The sequence below is a fragment of the Cervus canadensis genome, chromosome 29 (assembly GCF_019320065.1).
Source record: "Cervus canadensis isolate Bull #8, Minnesota chromosome 29, ASM1932006v1, whole genome shotgun sequence".
In the NCBI taxonomy this organism is placed as follows: domain Eukaryota; kingdom Metazoa; phylum Chordata; class Mammalia; order Artiodactyla; family Cervidae; genus Cervus; species Cervus canadensis.
Genome location: NC_057414.1, coordinates 47352989 through 47368898, shown reverse-complemented (window position 1 = coordinate 47368898; position 15910 = coordinate 47352989). Strand labels below are relative to the sequence as shown.

General features: G+C 55.8%; 1 protein-coding gene across 7 annotated transcripts in view; it reads left to right on the top strand.

Annotated features, from left to right (window-relative positions):
- Nucleotides 1-211: 211 nt before the first annotated feature.
- The window catches only part of CTTN (cortactin), a 29589-nt gene continuing 13890 nt past the window's right edge, over nt 212-15910 (top strand). For 3 of the 7 annotated variants that reach the window (XM_043451763.1, XM_043451762.1, XM_043451757.1), the window contains exons 1-9: nt 212-366; nt 4718-4814; nt 6823-6909; nt 7044-7117; nt 8973-9102; nt 11496-11606; nt 12251-12305; nt 13162-13272; nt 15576-15686. In XM_043451763.1, the coding sequence (XP_043307698.1) occupies nt 6823-6909; nt 7044-7117; nt 8973-9102; nt 11496-11606; nt 12251-12305; nt 13162-13272; nt 15576-15686 (679 nt within the window). In that variant the 5' untranslated portion in view covers nt 212-366; nt 4718-4814. Of the gene's footprint in view, nt 367-387; nt 548-4717; nt 4826-6822; nt 6910-7043; nt 7118-8972; nt 9103-11495; nt 11607-12250; nt 12306-13161; nt 13273-15575; nt 15687-15910 lie in introns of those variants that run through there. The other 4 variants (XM_043451758.1, XM_043451761.1, XM_043451760.1 and 1 more) reach the window with 4 other exon arrangements.

Sequence of the window (15910 nt, the reverse complement as noted above, 5' to 3'; positions counted from 1 at the left end):
CTGTGAATCCAGTACTGTGAGCACAGTCTGGTCCGCACACAGCGGGCGCTCCGTAAATTTATCCTTCAGCGTCATCTCACTTTTAGGCAGGCTCCGCAGGCGGGCACCGGCCGGAGCTCGCGCCTGCGCCAGGGGTGGGCACTGCTGGCGCCACGTGGACAAGGGAGGCCGCAGGATCCGCGGACCCGGCGGGGGCGGGGGCGTGCCGGCGGGGGCGGGGGCGTGCCGGCGGGGGCGGAGCCTCGGAGACCCGGATGCGGCCCCGCCCCCGTCCGCGGAACCGGAAGTGGAGCGGGGCGCCTGGGAGCTGCGGGCGCGGCGGAGGCTGGGCAGTGCCGAGCCGGACCAGACCGACCCCAGTCGGCGGTGAGCGAGCTCGGCCTCCGCCGGGCGGGGGAGGGGGCCGGTTCCTCAGCTGCGGTCCCCGGGCGCAGCCAGGTCCCGAAACGGGAAGGAAGCGGCGGCCGCGGCGGTCTCGCCGCATTTCCGCTCGCGGTTTCGCGCGCGGGGGGAGCGCGGGCGAGGCTTCCCGGGGCTGGGGGCCGAGGTCAGAGAAGGGGATGGGCGGGCCGGGGGCTGAGGGAAGGGGCCGGGCCTGAGGGAGGGGGCCGGGGGGCTGAGGGGAAAGGGGCCGGGCCTGAGGAGGGCGGCCGGGGGCTGAGGGAAGGGGCCGGGGGGCTGAGGGGAAGGGGCCGGGCCTGAGGGGAAGGCCGGGCCTTGAGGGAAGGCGGCCGGGGGCTGAGGGGAAAGGGGCCGCGGGCTGAGGGAAGGGGACCGGCCTGAGGAGGGCGCCGGGGGGGCTGAGGGGAGGCCGGGGGCTTTGAAAGGGAAAGGGGCCGGGGCTGAGGGAAAGGGGCCGGGGGCTGAGGGAAGCGGCGGGGCGAGGGAAAGGGGACCGGCCTGAGGAAGGGCGCCGGGGGCTGAGGGGATAGGGGCCGGGGCTGAGGGAAGGGGCCCGGGGTGCTGAGAAAAGGGGCCGGGGCTGAGGGGGAAGGGGCCGGGCCTTGAGGAAGGGCCCGGGAGGCTGCAGGGGAAGGGCCGGGGCTGAGGGGAGGGCCGGGGGGCTGAGGTAAGGGGCCGGGCCTTGAAGGAAGGGCGCCGGGCTGAGGGGAAGGGGCCGGGGGCTGAGGGAAAGGGGACCGGCCTGAGGAAGGGCGCCGGGGGCTGAGGGGAAGGGGCCGGGGGCTGAGGGGAAGGGGCCGGGGGGTGAGGGAAAGGGGCCGGGGGCTGAGGGGAAGGGGCCGGGCCTGAGGAAGGGCGCCGGGGGCTGAGGGGAAGGGGCCGGGGTGCTGAGGGGAAGGGGCGAATGCCCGGGTTCCTGGGAGGAAGGGGCCAGAGGTTTGAGGGGGGCGTCTAGGATAGGAGAGGGGCTCTACAGGAGGGGTGCAGGACCTGGGGGTCGGGAGGAAGGGGCAAGGGGGCGGGGGGCGCGGAGAGGCCTGGCCCTGAGTGTTTAGGGAAAGGGGGACAAGGGTCCAGAGGGTCCTGGGAAGAGCGAGGACCGCCGGGGAGGGGGTCCAGGACCTGGAGTGTTAGGGGGAGGGGGCGGAGAGCAGAGAGGGTCTAGGGACAGAGAGGAGTCCTACCGGAAGGGGGAGTCCCGGACTCCGGAGGTCAGGGGGCGGAGGGCCGAGGGGGAGGGGCCGGGGTCTCCCAACGGCAGGGCGGGCCGCTGCTCCCAGCTCCCGGGCCCACACCTACGGGGAGATGTTGCAATCAGGTCAGTGGAAATGCAGCGACCGGCGCGGCAGAGTGGAGCGGCTCTGGATTGGGAACAGCCCCTCCTCTGGGTGCGAGCTGGGAGTCACCTGGAAGGGAGTCACTCTGGTGCAAGCTTGGTGCCCCTGCAGAGGGTCTGGGGCGAGGGGACAGGGCTTCCTTCCCGTGGAAGCTGGCCGCGTCGGGCCCGGGGGAGCGGGGTGAGGAACCCACTTCCCGCTGGACGGAGCTCCAAGGCGTCCCGGGCCAGCGCCCCGCTGGGCTCCGCGGTGACCTGGCCCCCGGAGCTCCGTCTGGGCTTAACCCGCTGGGGCCGACCGCGTGATTCGCCCCGCCGCCCCGCTGGCCAGCGCTGGGCAGGGCCTGATGGCGGGTGAGTCACTGCGCTGGTGCCAGAGGCTGAAAGTGTTCCCAGACCCGAGAGAGGAGCGAGGAGGGGTGTGCGGGGTTGTCCTTTATGTTCTGCTCCACAGCCCCCTCAGTAACTGGTAGTGGGTCCCTCACGACCTTTTATTTGAAGCATTTTTGAGAGACAGATCTGTAAAAAACTTAACTTGGATGGAGTCATTGGTGATTCAGATCTTTGGTCAGTACAGTGCAGCAGGGGCTGGGGGAGCGCATGGTTGAGAGAGACAGTTGGGAGCCCTGGGGCCTGCCCTGTGTTGCAGTGGGCCCTGTCCTGGGGCCCTTGTCCCTCAGGGGTCTTGTCTTTCACTGTGCAGGAGGCAGGGGTGGGAGGGGAGTCCTCTGAGTAATGGTGTTATGGAGAGTGGGCCTTGTGAGACCTGTTTACTCTGCTACACTGGAGAGGGTGGGCAAGTGGATGGCTAACTCAGCGTTGGTGGTTTTATCACCTCAGAGAAACCTTCTCAGGTTCCCTCATCCCCAACACTAGGCAACCACTATTCTACTTTTTCTCTCCGTAGACCACTCATAGAAATGGGCCTGTGTGATATACAGTCTTCTGTGTCCGGCTTCTTCACTTAGTATAAGATTTTTAGGAGTCATCCATGTTGTAATGGGTGTCAGTACTTCACTCCTTTTATCGTCAGATATTAGTAGCATTCCATTGAATGGATAGACCACTTGCTGCGTGTCTTGTAGATATTGGGTTATTTTCACTTTGGGCTGTTAGGAGTGATACTCTGTGAATAAATTTTCTATATACCTAGGAGTGGAGTTTCAGGGATATATGGCACCTCTGTGTTTAACCTTTTGAAGAACTGCCAGATTCTTCCTTTTAACATTTCCACCAGCAGCGTTAAGAGCCTTCTGATTTTTGCACACCCTCACCAAACTTCTTGTCTGTTTTTTGGATGGTAGCCACCCTAGAATGTGTGGAATGGTATCTCAAAAGTCGGCTTTGATATGCATTCCCTTGATGGTTAGTGATACTGTCTTTCACAAGCTTATCATCCATTCGTATGTCTTTGGAGAAATGTCTGTTCAGATCCTTTCACCATTTAAAAATGTGGTTAAGAGTTCTTTATATATTCTGGATAGATGATTTGAAAATAGTGTCTTGCATTCTGTAAATTGTGTTCACTTTGATGGGTGTCTTTTTTTTGAAGCAAAAAGTTTAAAATTTTGTCCAATTTATTTTTTTCTGTTTTCACTTGTGCTTTTGGTGTCACATCTAAGGTCTTGTCAAATTCAAGGTGATGAGAATCTATTCTTGTTTTTTTCCTAAGAATTCAGTAGTTTTAGTTCAGACACTTAGGTTTTTTGATCCTTTTTTTCCAGTTAATTTTTGTGTGTAGTATGAGGTAGGGGTCCAGAGGCATTATCTTTGGATCAAAAAAACAAAAGTTCCTCAGTTTTTCAAAGAGTAGCTTTCATGATTTTTTTTAATTAAAAATATTGAGAGGGAATAGATTATTATAGATTTGAACCTATCACTCACTACCCTTGGGAAGATTTTCATAGATGCTGGGTGATAACTGCCGTACCCAGAATGTTAAGCAACCTACACAATTTAGGATTTCTAAAGGCAGAATTGAGGAAGGCCAGCAGAGCATCTTCTGTCTGGTTGCTAATGCATGCCAGGCAACACGTCAGCACAGACGATGTGTGCCTGTGACTAGTCTGTTCTGGGGAACAAGGGGATTCTAGTCATCTGTAATGTCTAGCAGTGCCGTATCTAGTCAGGGCTATCGTGTGGTCTTAGGGAAGAGCTGCTGAGCTGGTGGGTTGCAGAATTGGAGTCTTGGTCTTATGAAGTAACCCTACTCGTTCGTTAGAGACGCAGCTTGCTTCTTTGCTCCCCGAGTCACCGTTCTTCACGTTCGATAGCTGTCACTGCTCTCAGTTCTAGCCCAGCCATGTCACCATCCCTTTGGAAAGTGCTTCTCATGTATACACATGTATGTGGAAGTGTGAGAGTGCTAGTCACTCAGTCATGTCCGACTCTGTGACCCCATGGACTGTAGCCCGCCAGGCTCCTCTGTCCATGGAATTATGCCTGCAAGAATATTGGAGTGGGTTGCCATTCCTTTTTTCAGGGAATCTTCCCCATCCAGGGATCGAACCTGGGTCTCCGGCATTGCAGGCAGCTTCTTTACTGTCTGAGCCACTGGGGAAGCCACATATATATATATGTGTACATATATATATGTACACACCCAGAGTAATAGAATTTTATTGCAGAATAAATTAGGATGAACCAGAAATGGAAAGCTCTCAGGATTTTGGCAAACAAAAATGTACGCTAACAATTGAAGCAATGATTTCTGTTTGCATTAAGAAGAAACTTCATACAGTTGTAAATCAGATGGAACTTCTTTATTTCCTGTAGTTTCTCACTGGCCGAAAGTCAGTTGAACTCTTTGATTAGAGAAATGCAAATCTTCCCACCCTCTTTTCACATTTCTTTACAAAACCTTGTTATATTGGGGAGGATTTCAGAGGTATTCTAAAAGGATCTGAGCACACAAAGATGTGCCCAGGGTGCTTGTCAGTACATATCCTTCTGAGCTTTTTACTCTCAATCTTTTTACAGACAGAAGCTCTCCCCAATGCCTGGGAATTCCTCGTTGGATTACTGCGTTTTCAGCAGAGTCTTGTGAGCGTCTCGCATCTGCACCTGGAGAGGAAAGGTTTGTGCACTGTGAGCATGCTCATGTGCTTCACTGGGCGGGCAGGGAAACCCCTTTGACAAGGAATGCGAGGGGTGTTCTCTCCCTGGGTTTGCGGAGATAGGGACGATAACTTTCTGGGAGGAAATTTTCTTATTTGAAAGTTGAAGTCAATTTCGGTGTTGCCTGTGGTCTAGAAAGCGGAGGGGATTCCACACGACCCTGGAGTGGAGGACCTGGGGCACCCCCCACCCTGGCCTGGCAGCCCCCTGACCCCTTCTTCCTGTTCCATGGGAGTGGAGAGCCCGTGGCTATGATGCTGGGGCAAGCCGGCCAGTGCTCACCTGCCCACGAGAGAGGCTGGCTTCTGGAGAGACGGGTGGAGAGTGGGCCCTGCAACCTCTGCGCCGCCAGCGTGGAGAAACCACAGGCCAGGATGCGGCTTTCACCTTGGCCTTGGGTGGGGAGTGAGTCTCGCTGGAGACCCTGTCCTTCTGCATGACTAGCCGTCCCCTCACTGGCTGAGGAGACCACTAGGCACCTGGAGTCCTGTGGGCGGGCGGCCCCTTCTCAGGCCAGTGTGGTGCCACAGGCAGTCTTGACTCGGGGAAGCAGAGGCTTTGGGCAGAGCTTTTGGCTTTCAGGCAGCTGTGTCTCCATCTGTGAATAGGCACGCTGGTTGTGCCCACCGTGGCTGGACTTGGTCTGTCGGCTCTCGAAGATTGTGTCCAAAGGCACTTCCACTTCCTGCCTTGCTTCACCTAGTCAGAGGGGAGCAAGGGTCCCAGTGGGACAGTGTCCAGGGGACTGTGTTGGTCCTGCCTACCAGGTGGCACATGCTTCCCTGCCCAGGTGACGTGGCAGGAGTCCAATCTGGGAATCTGAGAGCTGTGCCCCTCGATCCACCCCTGCCACCACCTTGGACTTGTGACCCAGCAGAGCCAGGGGTGCAGGGGGACCCGGCCTGGGGGGGTCTCAGACCTGCGAAGGGCTCTTGTTCCGTCTGGATCCACACAGAGCATGTGGCCCCACCAAGCGAGACGGGCAGTGTCCTCAGCTCAGACACCAGGGTTGGGGCTTCTGGTTGAGTGAAAACAAGCCTTCAGTTGCTTCCTGGCCTGTGAGCAGTTTTATGGGGACTTCTGGGGAGAACAGAACCATTCTTCTCATTGCTTTCTATTGAAGTCCTGAAAGGCTAGATTTTGCCTTTGCAGTTACGGAAAGAGCAGTGTGGTTCGGCTGTTAGGCTGTGTCATTGTTCTCCAAGCTGATAAGTTACAGAGTTTCAGGGCCCTGCTGAGGAGGCCCAGCACAGAAGTTGGCATTCTGTGTGCTCTGTGTTTCCCCAAGTAGATGGCAAAGCAGCCCGTGAATGATTTATTGACTTGTCAGAGTCTAAGTTAAGAAAATCATTGTTAGATTTCAAGTAATTATTTTTAAGTCAAAATGGATGCTTTAAAAAAAAAATTGTGATAAAATACAGCAGACTTTATTATTGGCGACATCGCGTTCCCAGTGTTGGACAACACTGTTGTCAAGAGACTTAGTCGGGGAGGTTCCTGTTGAGTGAAGTAGCACACGTGACTTTTTTTATTTTTCAGAAAATTTCCTCACTTGAGTTGAAGCCAGGAGTATTTCTTGTGTGTTTCTGCCCTGTGACTGCAGTGTTGGAGCTCTCATGTTAGGTTTCTTTGGATCCTTTGGTGTCACTCAGGCACGGGGATTATGAGTGACCGTTTTTTTTTTAAAAAGAAAAAAAAAAAGAAAGAAAATTGGCTGCGCCAGGTCTTGGTTGTGGCCTGCAGGAATCTAGTTCCCTGACTGGGGATTGAACCTGGGCCCCTGGCACTGGGAGCAGGGAGTCTTAGCTGCTGGACCCCCAGGGAAGTCCCATGAGTGGACCTCTTGAGCACATAGCTCCCCCCACTCCCTGTGCCGTCCAGGGCCTTGGGGTCTTGGGCAGAGCGTCCATGTGGGCCTCTGGGCAGGGCTCTCCTGACGTCGCTGACCATCCACGCTGCCCTTGCAGATGTGGAAAGCCTCAGCCGGCCACACTGTGTCCATCACCCCGGATGACGGGGGAGCTGACGACTGGGAGACTGACCCCGATTTCGTGGTAGGAGCCGCCAATCTGCCTGCCTCTCTCGTCTCCTGAAGTGGATCCTCCCAGGTGTTTGGTGGGTGGGTGGGTGGGGGGCTGTTTCACAGTCCAGGGTGTGGGGTGTACTCTTTCTTTCTTTTTCTTTTTAGAATGATGTAAGTGAGAAAGAGCAGAGATGGGGGGCCAAGACCGTGCAAGGATCTGGGCACCAGGAGCACATCAAGTAAGAGACCTTCTCGATCTTTGTGTGACGGTGACATTCTGAAACATGAAGGGGTGAGGCAGGGCACGCTCCCCGTTGGTGAGCGCGAGCACCCTGCTTCTGCACGCTGGCCCTGCTTCTGCGTTGTCTGGTCCCTTGTAGTTCACACAGTAGGTGAAAATGAGGTCTGACACATATATACTTAGGTGTTTGTGTATGTGCATCTGTACAGACGTGCTCAGTGGTTTAAAATTCTCATTGCCGGTGTCTCCTGTACTCCTGATTCTCCAGTCTGGTTTTCAAGCTTCTGGTTTTCATCCAGGAGCACAGTTAGCTAAGCTGTTCTCTCTACAGATGGGAGGTTTCTAAAGCATGGGCTGTGGCTGTCTTTGAAGACATGAGATCAGAAACACCCCCTCCTTAATTTGTATTATTTTGTTATAATGTTGTTATTCTGTTGTCAGTTGGATACCCTGAGCTGAGTCCTGAACTTCTTGTTCTCATGAAGGTCGAGATAGGAGAAATGCATGAAGCAGGGATTGTCCCTGACTTGGCCAGTCTTAACTCGCCACCTCCGGGGCAGCTTGTTTTCTTGTTGGGAGGGGTAGATAAAGGGCCTTTGAGAATGTGCTCAGACTTTTATTTCTGCCTGTGCTGGCCTCAGTGAGGGTGTGTGCTCCCCTGCCCTGATTGTGACCAGTTGGGTCGTTTATAGAGCACTGGTCTTGCTTGGCTCTAGGATCTCTGCAGTGAAATGAAGTTCTTCTTGGCTGAGAAGGGTTCAGCCGTTCATCTAGAAAAGTGGGTGAAGTCTGCAGTGCGGGCGTTTTAGACACAAGTGTTCCTCCCTCCCTGACTCGCTGAGCCCGCCACCTTGCAGCTCTTCGGAGAAGGGCCTGGGACCGGCCGGAGGAGCTGCTGCTGGGAGCTGTCTCGGGTTCCCTGCTCTGGGGTCAGACTGACTGCTGACCTGGTTTTGTCATCCAGGCCTCTTAGCCCTGCTGTTCCCCGTGGTTTCAAAACACATTGGGGAGGGCAGATTGGAGAAGAAAGGAACTCTCTCTGGTCAGGCAGCCTGTGGTGGGTTAGAATTCAGAGAACACCCAAGGCTGAACTGCTTTTGGCTTCCTGAGGTCCCTCTACGGTACTTGGAGGCTGGTCTTCCCCAGCTCGTCAGGGGCTCGGAAGGTGGCCAGGCCTGGTTGGTGTTCTAAGCCGCACGTCCGGGATTGCTGTCCGGATGTGGAGATGTGGCTGTGGTGTGAGGTGGCCCTCAGCGGCCCTGGGGGACAGCTGCCCGGCCTGCCCGTTCTGGCTGCATCTAGTGATCTGCCTTGCTGCTCCTAGCGCTTAAAGTGAAAGTGGCTTTTACATCTTAAGTTCTGAAAACCTCTCACTTCACCTTTGAATGGAAAGCTGGGGTGCTTCACGTGGCGAGAAACCGTCTGAATATTCCACATCTCTGGGCTCCTGGCCTAGGGTCGTCCGGGTGCACGCCTGTTGACTTTGTCTCCCGTTTGCCTGCTGGCTGTCCCGGGTCAGGTGTCTGGTGAACCCAAGGAGCTGTCCTCCACTTGGTGGAATGCCATCCACATCATAGCCCAGCTTCTGTAAGGCTTGGAGATGACTCACTGTGTGTGTTTAGACTTGCTTTTTTTTCCCATTAACCTGCATCTGATTCTGAGAACTGCTGGAGTTGGGGGCAGCTGGAGCTGCAGTAAAGTGAACACAAGGGAGGCCGGGCTGGGGAGCCACCTGGGAACGAAAGCTCTCAGATTGCAGAGATGACGTCCTTGTCTGCCTCCCAGAATGCACAGATGCATGTCTGGGCTGGCTGGCTGACTGATTTGTTCGTCTTCCATGTCTTCCCTCCAAGCATCCACAAGCTGCGGGAGAATGTGTTTCAAGAACACCAGACCCTCAAGGAGAAGGAGCTGGAAACGGGACCCAAAGCGTCACACGGCTACGGAGGGAAGTTTGGCGTGGAGCAGGACAGGATGGACAAGGTGAGTGCCGGCCCATGTGGTGTCAGGGTCCTGGTGTGCTTGGCCTCGCCAGGGTCAGCAGGTTTGTCTCTCGGCCCGCCCCCTCCATTGAAAAGTTGGGAGTCCCCTTGTTGAGGATGAGATTTGCCAGAAGGCACCCTCTCTCAATTGACTTTAGCCGAGAAGGGCTGCGGTATCTGGAAGCTATCTTCAGATTCTGAGTTGCTGGCGGGGTGGGGAGGGGGTGTGGTGTGCTGGGGAACCTGGAGCTGGAGATGAGGTCCTACCAGAGGCCGGCTCTGACGGGGACGCTGCCGCCTGGGCGTCACCTGGGGTTCAGGCATAGCCGTAGTGGTTCCCATCTGTGGCCCAGAGCTGAGTTTCAGCGCCTGGTTTCATGTTGAGGCTGGGAAGTCAGCCACCTGGCCCGCTGTCCTTCCCACGCTTGGTGACCTTCAGAGAGGACCCTGGCCGCTGGCGTTAAGCCGTGGCCCACCACGCTGAGGACAGGCAGGTCCAAGGAGGTGGGACTGAAGCTGTTAACAGTGCAGCATCCTTTGCTGTACTTGGAGAGGGGGCTGGATCAGCCGGGGGCTGTGTCCGCCCTGCAGAGAGGACAGTAGACCCGAGCAGGTGTGCTGCGTGTGCGGTGAAGCGGGTGCGCGTCTCCCAGGTGGGGTAACCTGAGATGTTGCCTTCACTCTGTGCTGAGGTGTCAGCTGGGGGCGGGTTCCCCTGTGATTCCAGCCCGTCCCCCTTGTGCCCGGATCGGACTCAGCCCCGAGTGACAGGGCTTGTGGCGCTGGTGGGCCAGCACCTGCTTGAGAGAGGGGGGCGCCCCCCACGACCCGAGTGTCACCCCTCCTTCCCGCAGTGCTCTGCCTGGTGCTGACTGTCTGATAAGAAACAGTCTCGTCAGTGTAGGACCAAGGCCAATCTGGGGGAGAGAGCTGTTTTGATCAGAAAGTCGGGGGAATTGCTGAGCTTTCACTCTGGCCATGTTTGTGGAACAGCTCTCTGACTGCTTAGTGATGGAGGTCACGCGGGGGTCCTCTGGGCACACTGCTGCCTCCGCATTACCTTGTTGATGTTGTCTGGGTGAGACCCCCGAAGCTGCAGATGGCTGGTCTCTGCCACGGGTTTTCCGAGGCCGTGGTGCTCTGGATCAGCTGTTAGCTGTGGGCATCAGATCCAGCCTGGGAGGGAGAGAAAGTAACAGCTTTGGACTGGAAAGTAAAACCTGCTTTCCTCCCTGGCTATGGAAGAAAGCGCTCCCTGAGCTGCCTGCAGAGGTGTTAGCAGTGGTGGTGACCTTGTGGGGTTTGGACCCTAAACGCTGCCGCTGAAGTTCCGGATAAACAAGTGGGAGAGGAGTTGGTAGTGCGCCGGCAGGCCCCTCGCTGTATTGTAGGAGGGGGCCAAGGTGGGGGTGACTCCCTGAGGAGGATTTAGGCTCTGGACGAGCCGCCTCCTTGCCCGGCCTCGGGTCATGCGTCAGTCATCTGTCCTGTGTCCTCAGTGTCCACAAAGAGGTCCGTGACCACTGTCCATTCTGCCGAGGGCGCCTGCTGCCTTACTCTGAGGGTCAGGCCTGGGCGACCGGAGCAGCACGGGGCCGCTCAGAGTGCGGGGTGTAAATATTTTTAGCTTCCCGGCCACCGCAGGGTCTCGGGCAGCTCCTGAACTAGCTGTATTGTCTTGACACCAAGGTAGGCGTAGATTTTCTGTAAATGAACACATGTGGTATGTTCCAGAACGCTTTATTTACAAAGAACCTTGGTGCTGGATGTGGGCCTCAGGCCCCAGCTTGCTGACCACACAGCGGAAAGCTCGGGGTGGACTGCTCGGTCAGCACGTGGCCTTGAGAGGTCACCGCTTCCCTGACTGGGGGGTGGCGAGGCGGTGGCAGGCCCCACTGCACAGCTGGGTGGGCTGGGTGTGTGGCAGCTGTTGACACTGAACGTGTGGTGTGCCTGAAGCATGTCATCTGTGTTGTGGTTTGTGCCGATTCCTGGGCCATGTGTTTTGAGGAGGGCCACCTGAGGATGGTGATCACTGCCGGCAGTCTTCCTGGAAGTGGTCTCAGGAGTCGTTGGCAGGCTGCTGACTCTGTGGTGCTGGTTGGGGCCTGGCCTCCTGGTTTTTCACACCCAGGCACCTCAGGAGGCCCCCTGTGGGTGGGGTTCAGGCAACTTCTGGGGAGCCTGGTGTGGAGAGGGTTCAGGAACACCTGACTGGGGGCCCTGGCCTTGCGATGCCCCCGGAGTCACCTCCCCTGGGCCGGCTTCCACGTGGAGTGGTTCTGTTTGCATCACCCACGCCGAGCAGAAGTGCAGGCTGCCTCCGGGTGGGGGGCGGGTCCAGTGTGGCAGTGCTGGTGGGTGTCTGATGCTTCACTTTCGCCCCTGTTCCAGTCGGCTGTCGGCCATGAGTATCAGTCAAAGCTCTCCAAGCACTGCTCGCAGGTTGACTCCGTCCGGGGCTTTGGAGGCAAGTTTGGTGTCCAGGTGGACAGAGTGGACCAGGTGAGTGAAACGTCGTGGGCAGCTGGGGCCCCACCTTGTAGATTGAGCTTGCTCCGAGTGTCCTCTGGGCGTCTCGGAGTGGTGCAGAGGGGCCTTGGACTGTGGGACTGCAAGGTGGGGTCCCGAGCACAGGCTCCTGAGGGCCACCCCCCCCACAGATGCTCTGAGATGATGGGCTGTTTAAGAGGTGAGCACGGTCAAGAGTAAGGGTTTTCCCCCGATTGCTGTAGAAACCCCCATGTTGGTGCCTGGGATGGCCTTTGGTGTGTCCCGGGGGACAGTGGGGACTCTGTGTCCCTGCCTGTGTCACGGTGACAGAGGGCCTCCCCTCACACCCACTTCCAGGGCTGTGCTGAGTGTCTGATGCTGCTCCTCTGGTCTGAAGCCCTGGCTCAGGGCCGGCAGCCCCCTCGTTTTATGTCATAGCATTGAGGGCCACCTTGCTCATTGGCTGGGGCAGCCCCCGGGCTTCAGTGAGTGTTTCAAGGTGTGCAAATTCAAAATACTGGTGCTTTGGGCATTAGTAGCTTAGGGAAGAAAGAAATAAAAAAATACCAATAACATGCTTTGTGTTTTTTAAAATGTCACATATGTTGTGGATCCAGACATTGAAATCTGCATCTCCTCTTTTTCTGTGACTGCAGTCTGCTGTGGGCTTCGAGTACCAGGGGAAGACCGAGAAACACGCCTCACAGAAAGGTGAGATGGGGGAGATGCAGAAAGCGCCCCCTGCTTTTGAAGGGCAGGAGCACGTTGTCCCTTGAGGCCTCATCCGGAGGGGGCAGGTGTTGCCATGGGCAGGACACTGCCCTCTCCTTCAGGCATCTGGGTTGTGGTGTGGTGTGGCGGGTCCCCGGCAGGCAGCACATGGACCCTGGCGTCTTGTGTCACCCCATTGCCTCCCCCTCCTCTGAGCAGCGTTGCCTCAGGAACAGTTCATTCTTAAGCTTGGTTGGCAAAGCAGACTTTCCCCTCAGGATGGTAACCAGAGCCGTTTCGTTGCTGAGGTTTGCATAGCGTCCACGCCGTCTTGAACAGGGTGCTGGCTGCTGCTCACAAGCTCGTGCTCCCCTGTGCTCACTTTTTCAGTGAAAGCGCATCACTCTCCCGAAGCACTCGAGCTGCTCTTGTGAGCCTGTTTGCTTACGCCTCTTGCAGGGCATTCGATGACCGGGGAAGTAGCTGGCCTGAGCGCGCTCTAGGGGCAGGTCCGCCTGGTCCACCCAGCCCAGGGTGTTGGCGGGCTCTGGTCTTTTCTGGAAAGACCCATGTGGTCATGTCCCTTTCTTTATATGCTGAGCTTTGTTTGAATGGTTACTTTCCAAAGTAACTTGTGGCTCACCTCTGCCGTCCAGCTGTCGGAAGAGGCCAGACTGCAGGGACACGAGACGACACCCAGCGCCACAGCTGATGGCGGGTGGCTCCTTGTGTTCCTATCTCCACACGTGTTCCTATCTCCCGGTGCATTGTCGCCCGAAACTTTTGTCCTGCTGCTTTTAACCAGAGTGACGTTTTGCCCTGACACGCTTTACCCGCTGCCGCCCTGTCTCCCCAGACTACTCGAGCGGTTTCGGTGGCAAGTATGGCGTGCAGTCCGACCGCGTGGACAAGAGTGCCGTGGGCTTCGACTACCAGGGCAAGACGGAGAAACACGAGTCACAGAGAGGTGGGTGGGCGGGCCGCGTGTACCCCACTGACTGTCGGGGTGCCCAGGGCCCCTCGTCGCGCGTGCGTTTACTGAAGCCCAGTGAGCTCTCTCTCCCCTTGCGGATTGGTTTATGTTTTATTTATACAAATCTTTTAATTTGAAGTATTTGGACATCCCTGTTCTTACCTGGTTGGTGTAGGTGGTTTATCGTCGTTTTGATGACTGCTCGCTTCTTCGCTGTATGAAGATTGCGTAGTCCCTGAACTGTTCCTCTCTGGAAGGTGGAGTTGAGCTTATTTCCAGTTTTGGATGTTAAGAATTGACTATCGTGAATATTCTTGTCCTTGTATCTGACGTACAAAAGTGATTATTTAAAAGATAAATTCTAGCAGTGGAATTGCTGAGTCAAAGGATGTTGAACTTAAAATTTTGCTGGATGCTGCCAGGTTGTCCTTCGCAGCCAGCCTGACCCTCCCTTCGCTGTGGTGCCCCCTGTTGGAGGTCAGTTACAGCGCTCTGCCCACTGAGGTGCGTGTGTGTGGAGTTGGACACAAAGGCTCGACCCCTGTTGCAGAGCTTGAGATTGGCTGGTTCTTCTGCATGGTGTGTTTTGTTTGGCCTGCGAATTCAAGTTTTTGAATCATTGGCAACATAGAAATTGAGAGTTCACATGGTTTTGTAAATCTCCAGATTTTTTTTAAGAATCGAAAATGAAAGCCGCCACTGGCAGCACCAGTGACCAGGCGTCTCTCTGAGGGAAGGGCCGCTGGACCTGAGGGCGTCGCTTCCCTTCTGCCCAAGGCCCTCCTGCCCCAGCACTGGGCCGCCCCTCTGTGTGCTGGGGACACGCCTGGACGCCTTTGCCCGTGCGCACACGCTCATCAGGACCTGCTATTGGATCCTGTTCATTTTGCGAGGCTTTCTCCCCAGATGCCCTTGCAGAAGAATAGCGATGCCTCCAGGAAGCTGGGGAGCAGAGGCCGAAGTGCCTGGAGCAGCGCAGGTGTCCTTGGCAGCCCTGGGCCTGCCCGGGTGGGGATGAGTCCCCGCTCACGGGTCTGTGATGGAGCATGCTGTGTGTAAGAACAGCTATCTAGTGTTTATAGTAACTTAGCCTTGAGTGGAACTGACGTTCCTAGAAAGTGCTCCTCATTTATTCTGTTTCTTTGGAGGTGCCCCATCTCGCCTCTGCTGTAGTTGAGGAAGCAGGGTGACTTAGTGTTTGTTTTATTTTTGGCTGCCCTTCCTTGCTCTGCGCAGGCTTTCTCTAGTTGCGGTGAACAGGGGCTACTCTTGGTTGTGGTTCATGGGCTTCTCATTGTGGTGCTTCTCCTGTTGCAGAGTGTGGGCTCTAGGTGCTCAGGCTTCAGTAGTTGCAGCACGCAGGCTCGGTAGTTGTGGCACATGGGCCTAACTGCCCTGTGGCAAGTGGAATATTCCCAGACCAGGCATTGAACCCGTGCCCCCTGCATTGGTTTTGCTGGGACTGCCAAGGAAGCCCCTGCCTCGAGTGACCTTCTAAAAGCTTGCTCCTATTGTTCATTCTTGATTTCAGAAGCTTCATGTCAACTTTGTCTTCATGCCGTCTTCTGGAATAAAGGAGAGATGCTGCAATTATTTATTTGCTGTATTTACTACTTTTTGCAGTTCTTCTGTACATATAAATAATATTTTTAAGTGTTTTCCACATTTGCAATCTTAGAGTAAGCCTTAAAGTTTTTTTTTTTTTCCCCAGTTATTTATTTATTTGACTGCTGGGATCTTAGTTGCTGTATTTAGGATCCTTATTGCAACTTTTGGAATCTAAATCCCTGATCAGGGGTTGAATCTGGGCTGCTTGCTTTGGGAGCGTGGAGTCTTAAGCCTCTGGACCACCAGGGAAGTCCCCCTGGTTGTTGTTGGTTTTTTTGGCTGCACTGGGTCTTTGTTGCTGTGAGGGCTTTTCTCTAGTTGCGGCAAGCAGGCTACTTTAGTTGCGATTGCACGGGCCTCTCAGGGCAGTGGCTTGTCTTGTTGCAGAGCGCAGGCTCTAGAGCGTGTGGACTCGGTAGCTGGCGGTTTCCAGACTCTAGAACATCGCCTCAGTAGTTGTGGTGCGCAGGCTTAGTTGCTCTGCAGCACAGGAAATCCTCCCGGACCTGGAATCGCACCCATGTCTCCCGCAGTGGAAGGCAGCTTCTTTACCGCTGAGCCACCAGGGAAGCCCCCTTGGTTGGTTTGTTTGAAGGAGTGATAGAAGTCCTTCCTTCCAGACTGCTGAGGTTCACAGCCTGCTTGCTGTTCCTGTGGCGGTGTGTGACAGTGCCTTTTCTTGTTTGCAGATTACTCCAGAGGTTTCGGTGGCAAGTATGGTATCGACAAGGACAAGGTGGATAAGAGCGCAGTCGGCTTCGAGTATCAAGGCAAAACGGAGAAGCACGAGTCCCAGAAAGGTGGCCTCAGCTTTACCTCATTCTCCAGCCAGCGGCTGTTAATGTGCCGGGTGATAATCAGGACAGACATGGAGAACCGGAACACGGCCAGGAGGCCTGAGGGCAGATGAGCTGTTAAACATGGAACTTGAAAACAGCACATACAAACCAGCGCTGCTAACTAAGAAACCCAGCCCTTGGCCAGCCTGTAGCTCTGACGCCTCAGCAGAGTGGCTGGTGACGGC